The sequence below is a fragment of the Lepisma saccharinum genome, chromosome 8 (genome assembly GCF_977018435.1).
Source record: "Lepisma saccharinum chromosome 8, izLepSacc3.1, whole genome shotgun sequence".
Taxonomy (NCBI): Eukaryota; Metazoa; Arthropoda; class Insecta; order Zygentoma; family Lepismatidae; genus Lepisma; species Lepisma saccharinum.
The window spans coordinates 77,348,419-77,354,418 of record NC_139236.1 but is presented as its reverse complement, the minus strand read 5'-3'; the positions used below and the strand labels follow the sequence as shown (position 1 = coordinate 77,354,418).

The window sequence follows — 6,000 nt, the reverse complement described above, 5'->3', positions numbered from 1 at the left end:
TAAAAGTTCTACACATTAATGTTAATGCTGCTGTTTTAGATTTAAAAATGATTTTTTGAATTTCAAAGAAACTGGATGTACCATTTCGTATTTTGCTTTAAGATTAAGAAAATGTTTGTACAGAGCCATCTGGTGGAATGGACTGAAATAACAAATGACTACAGAGTAATGCAGTAAAGGTTTAACATAAAAAAAAAGTGTTCTGTGTGCACTGTTGTTCCAAATTACCGAAAAATATACAATATTCTACCGTTATAATTTAACAGTTTGTATGTTAATTTATAAATACGGAACGAAACTGATTTTTTCGTGAGAGCATGTTGCTACCTAGCACATGACATAAGAAAGTACTCTGCTTTAAATTTGAATAATTTATCTTGCATAAAGATATAGAATGATTATAAAATGCAATTGTGTGATCTTTTTTTTAAAATCTGAACCTCTAACTTTACATTAATTAGGTTAATTATACAACAATTGTCAATACTTTAACAGTCATCGTATTTTTTGGCGGTAGACGGATGGCAGCGAAAATTGACGTCTTGTGATGTCATTTCTCAAGTCAAGATTTACAATGTGAATGTAAGAGTGAAGAACCTGCTCATTGGGCAGAAAACAAGGTTGACTTGGTTTGATGTTTTAAGTCCACTTTATGCACAGTAAGGCTAATCGGGACTGGACCTACAGTTTAAAGTGGGATCCGAACCACTATGAGCCTCCAACGGGTATCGAACCCGGGACCCCTTGATTAAAAGGCAACGACGCTACCACTGTGCCGTCGGGGAGGCCAGAAAACAAGGAGTGAATGTTTCTTTTAAAATTAATGGATACGTCAGTGGCGTCTCGTGGCCTCAAATTTGGCCGGGGCTTATTTTTTAAAGAATTTAAAAAATAATGACAATTCACATGAATTACAAAAAAAAATGTATTTTTTTTCTTCTAGACTACAAAACTGGACTTACTTTTTTGAAAGAATTTAAAATGCAATGACAAATTACATGAATTACAAAAAAAATGGGTATTTATCTTCTTCTAAACTACAAAACTGGACTTATTTTTTTAAAGAATTTAAAATATAATGACAATTCACATGATTACAAAAGAAGCAGGTATTGTTGTGAAACATACCTTTCTACGAACGTTGACTCCTGTTCTTCTGCTCAGCAAATTTTGTTATTACTTTTTCGTTGAAGCCCTCTATGTTTGAAATGTATTCTATCTCTATTGTAAGCAAGTGCCAAGGCATTTGGTCTGTCTTGTCCCATTGCATTTCTTAAGCAGGTTTTAATACGCTTCAATGTGCTGAAACATCGTTCAGATTCAGCTGTTGCCACTGGAGTTATTAAAACTATGTTTGTCATTTTTACTGTTTCTGAAAAGGTACCCTCTAAATAATTTTAAATAAAAAATGAATGCAATCTACTGATAGAGTTTGTTTTTCAACTCTTCACTACAATAAAGAACACGAAGTTCCCTCTTTAGTTTTCCCTCTTCTATGAAGGGATTATAAATCCGGGAAGAGGCCTCTGTTTAAAGATTGTTCTCTTTCATTATGTCCTCGTAGAGCAGGTTCATGTCGACCACAGAATTTTAAGCAATCGATAATTCTATTTAATATATGCCTATTTTTTCGGACAAATTCATTGTGTCTTGTAATTGACAGTCTATGTCCTTCATCAATTTCTGTTCGAACATCAACCCTGCCAAACTCACTCAAACATAGCGAATGAAAGCCACCAAAACACTACAGAACAACACGAGAGATCGAACGCGACGCAACGGAAGCAGCCCCGAATCAGCACTCAAATCCATTGCACTCTCCCCTCCTCTCTCTGCTAGCACGTGACCTTCACTGTAGCGTACGTGGGTGTAGGCCACGCCTTCCTTTGCGACGTGACCCGGAAAACGATAATTGACATCAATGTGTCGCTAGGAGCGCTGTCGTATCCATTGCAACAGACGATGAATTTACGTGGGTAAAAATCGCCTTTTAAAAGACTGTGTGATAGTTATGCGTTATAGTGATTGATAATTACGTGAATACGTCCGTTTTTCTTTAGGGGCTAAGCCTCGGAAGCCCCAAGGGACGAGACGCCACTGGTATACGTTGCTGTAATTTTGAGACCAAAAATTTATATTTTTGCCAAAAGTGAATTTAAATCTCTAATTGTCTTGTTAGTTGTCTAAATAGGTCTGACTAGAAGTTGGACATAGAAATATTACACTTGACTATTGAATTTTGCATTTTAAAATTTGCATTGAACCTAATAAATAATGGTTTATCGTATATTCAGCCATGTACTGTAAAATTTGAAGTACGTGCCTCTTATTCTCAAGGCACTTCTTCTTTTTCTGACCCCATCAACTGACAGTTGATTTTAGTCATCTTTCTGAGTATTTTGCAAACTCGTATTTAGTTCACTATGCACTTATTTTTCACAAGAAAGAAAGAAGGAAAAGAAAAAAATATATGATGTCTGCTAGATCGTCAAATTACATCTTCTTGCATATCCATAAAGAAGCCATATATATAGTGGGAGGAATGGGATCCGTGAGCAGGGCAATTAGAGATGTAGGGAATGGAACCCCATGGCAACGCAAACCATTATGTAGTTTGTCTCGTTCTCTGTCGAAATTAGGACATTGTAAAAATAGATGTGTGGCATCTTGATTAATTTCTCCACATGTGCAGGCTTGTTTTGTTGTAATATGTAATCGTGCTAAATGTTCATTCGTTCGAACATGACCTGTACGTAGACGTATTATAAAAATAATAACTGATCAAGAAAGATTATATGAGTAGTACCAATGTTTATTTTGTGAATGTTCTGCAAACCATTTATATGTATTGCCCGCGGATTGAAATTGTTCTATACACCACTGTTTCAATTTATCTTGAAGTTTATATTTAACTCTTGGGAGAAGGTCCGTGTATGGAAGACTCGCAAGTGAGGTAGATTCCGATGATCGGGCAGCTTTGGCATATACGTCCACACGTTCATTTCCCGTATTTACTTGGTGAGCCTTTACGTAACTAAACTGAACGTTGATATTCCTTCCATTAGCATACTGGGTTTGTTGGATTATAAGGAAGATAAATAAAGAATGTTTACAAATCTGAGGATAGGAAGCACTCGGCGCCATTAATACGCTTAAAGCATCTGTTATGATAAGAACTTTTGTGTGATTATTATGGATAGCGTATGCGAGAGCTTTATATATTGCGTAACTTTCTGCAGTGAAAATAGAAGTATCAGGTGGTAGATGGAATTGTTATTTATAATTCGATCTGGAATAAAATATGCACAACCCACACCTAGGCGATCTTTGGATCCATCTGTATATATGATTAGATGTGTTGGCCATTTCTCTTTATACATGATATGCCTTCAGATATCCCTGAAATGGATGTTGCATTGAGTATGTAAGGGTATGTCTAATTGTTAATTAAAGAATGTTAGAAGGTGAAAGACTTTGCATTGGTTTCCGGGTCTATGTATTGGCAATATGCAAAAATAAAAAAAAGTATGTTTAGGATCTATAACTTTGGCTTCTGTCCATTGTTTTTGTATTTCGAACAATTTATTGAATGGATGCGTATGATTTTCCCAAGTTTTGAGCAGAAATTTATTGTTAATAGGATCCGTCTATGTGTCAAACTAGTTTCTTTGCTTTCATTATATACACTGACATAAGGACAGGACTGCATGAGACCTAAGCAGGTCCTCAAAGTGTCTATTTTGTCTAAAATACTTACTTTTGCACCCCCATAACTAAAGGCTGCATGCTCAAAGTTTGATCGAAAACAATTCCTGTAAAATAGAAGTAAGATTTTGGGGTGACCACCCCATTTAATTGTTGTCATACTACGGAGTATATTTATTATTTTGCGGCCTTTATTGATTAAATGCGTAATGTGTGTATTCCATGTGAATCGCCTGTAAAAATTTAACCCTAAATATTTGTGTTTCTATTACTGGGATATTAGAAATATGTGATATATTGTTGGGATAAGTACCCAATCGCTTATTATTAAAACAAATAATTTTTGATTTTGTTTCGCTGATAGATTGACCTTCCTTAAAAAACCACGCTCTTATGATGGAGATTAAATTCTGCATTGCTGTAATACCTTGAGTAGCATAATCTGTTAATGTTATAGAAACAAAAATCATCTGCATACTGAAGGGGATGAAATGGTTGAATTGGTAATGCATGTATCTCATTCGTATAAATATTGAATAAAAGAGGGCTCAGAGGTGAGCCTTGAGATATGCCGATTAAAGTGAAACGAGGATAGCTTAATTTATCGGAGAACCATCCAAATATAATTCTGTTGGAGTATAGATTCCACACAATTGTCGAAAGTTTTGGATGTATATGAAGATTCTCTAATTTAAGACAAAGATTGTGTAAGCTTTTTCAACATCTATAACATCTCAAGGTAACTGAATAGTAAATGTGTTAGCAATAAAATGTTCAAGTCCGTTAATAAATATAAATTTCAGACTTAGTAAGCACGATAGTTAGAAATGTATGCAGAATTGTAAACATCATTAAACTCTTTATTCAACTTTCAACTTTTATACAGGTACATTAAGGCATTTTCAACTGTTACATATCATGTATATGTATATGAGATAACAACAACTTATTGGTGTAACAAAATGGAGTCAGATCCTGTTTTCAATGTTTAAAAGTACACAAATATTGTTAAATTTAGTTGAACATTTTTATTTGTCTTTCTTATAAACAAAATATGAACATCCTCTTATACACATAGTTTACACGCTCAACTTCACATAAGATTGAGGATCATAAAATATGCATCGATACAAAACTAGCCTATGTTTATGATCTTCAGAACTAACAGCTCGAAATCAAATATTAACAGAAATATCTGATATGCAATATATCCTTCGTCAGACAAATATAGTTTTGTTTATGTGAGAATTCAGTCTACGTTAAAAATAGTTACGCACATATATAACAATTACTAGACATGCATAGAAGCGTAATAAATTATTTGACAATAGCAAGCTTGTAACTTGAGGCAAACTCGTCTATATAATTTCAGTATAACCTATTTGATCCAAACCTTGTAGGTTTAAACTACGAAGCACAATCCTATAATATGAGTGAATGTGTTTGCTCATGCAATTATATTGAATTTCTCACTAAACTCATTACACTTCCGAAGTCTTGAACTTGTAAAATATTATCATTTTTCAGATAAGACGTTTAATTGTCACCAAGTGATATGCAGGTTTCAATCACCTACAGTGGCCCAAGTTTAAACAAGATAGTAAATCCTTATCACTGTGAACTTAGATTGTACTCTCGGTCTAAAGTAGTAGCATTCCATTTAAACAGTCAATGTTTCTTCCCAAAACTACATAGTTGAGTGCTCCATGACCAAACTTTGTTCTTCGAGTTAAACATCTTCGGGTGTTAGTTTCTTGTCTACGTCGTTCTCTTTTGTACGATCTCCCAGATCCTACAAGAAAGAAAGTTGTTATTCTGGTGTGCCTGTCCACAATTTATAAAACTAATGACATTGGTCTGTAATATGTGTGCTTCTTACTATAAATTCGACCTCAAGGAGCTCTGATGGAAAGAAATAAAAACTAGGTTATGTTTGCAAGATGTTCTGTGGCAGGACATTACCCCTTCCCCACAATGCTTTGTGATTGAACACCCACCCTATTTGCCAGACGTGGCAATTCTGAAAATTTAAATTGCAGGGATGAGAACTATCACACAACGCTTATTCACGCTAAATTGAGGATATATTGTTCGACTAAATTAGTGTGCTTGTTAAATGTGCTTGTGGTTCATGTATGAACAGGAACTTTACCCTCCCACCATCCCACCGTGATCACCATAACCATCCCCTCTCTGGATCCACTCTCGATCACACCAAGGTCAACAAATTGCACATCACAACTGCTTTTAAGCAATACATATAAACTTGATGTTACCTTTATGTTAGTGGGAACG

General features: G+C 34.8%; 1 protein-coding gene across 2 annotated transcripts in view; it reads right to left on the bottom strand.

Moving 5' to 3' along the window:
* Positions 1 to 4,544: 4,544 nt before the first annotated feature.
* LOC145991168 (urea transporter 1-like) overlaps positions 4,545 to 6,000 on the bottom strand; it is a 102,735-nt gene continuing 101,279 nt past the window's right edge. For both annotated transcript variants that reach the window (XM_083127007.1, XM_083127006.1), the window contains exon 9: positions 4,545 to 5,497. In XM_083127007.1, coding sequence (XP_082983133.1) covers positions 5,435 to 5,497 — 63 coding nt within the window. In that variant the 3' untranslated portion in view covers positions 4,545 to 5,434. The remainder of the gene's footprint in view (positions 5,498 to 6,000) is intronic.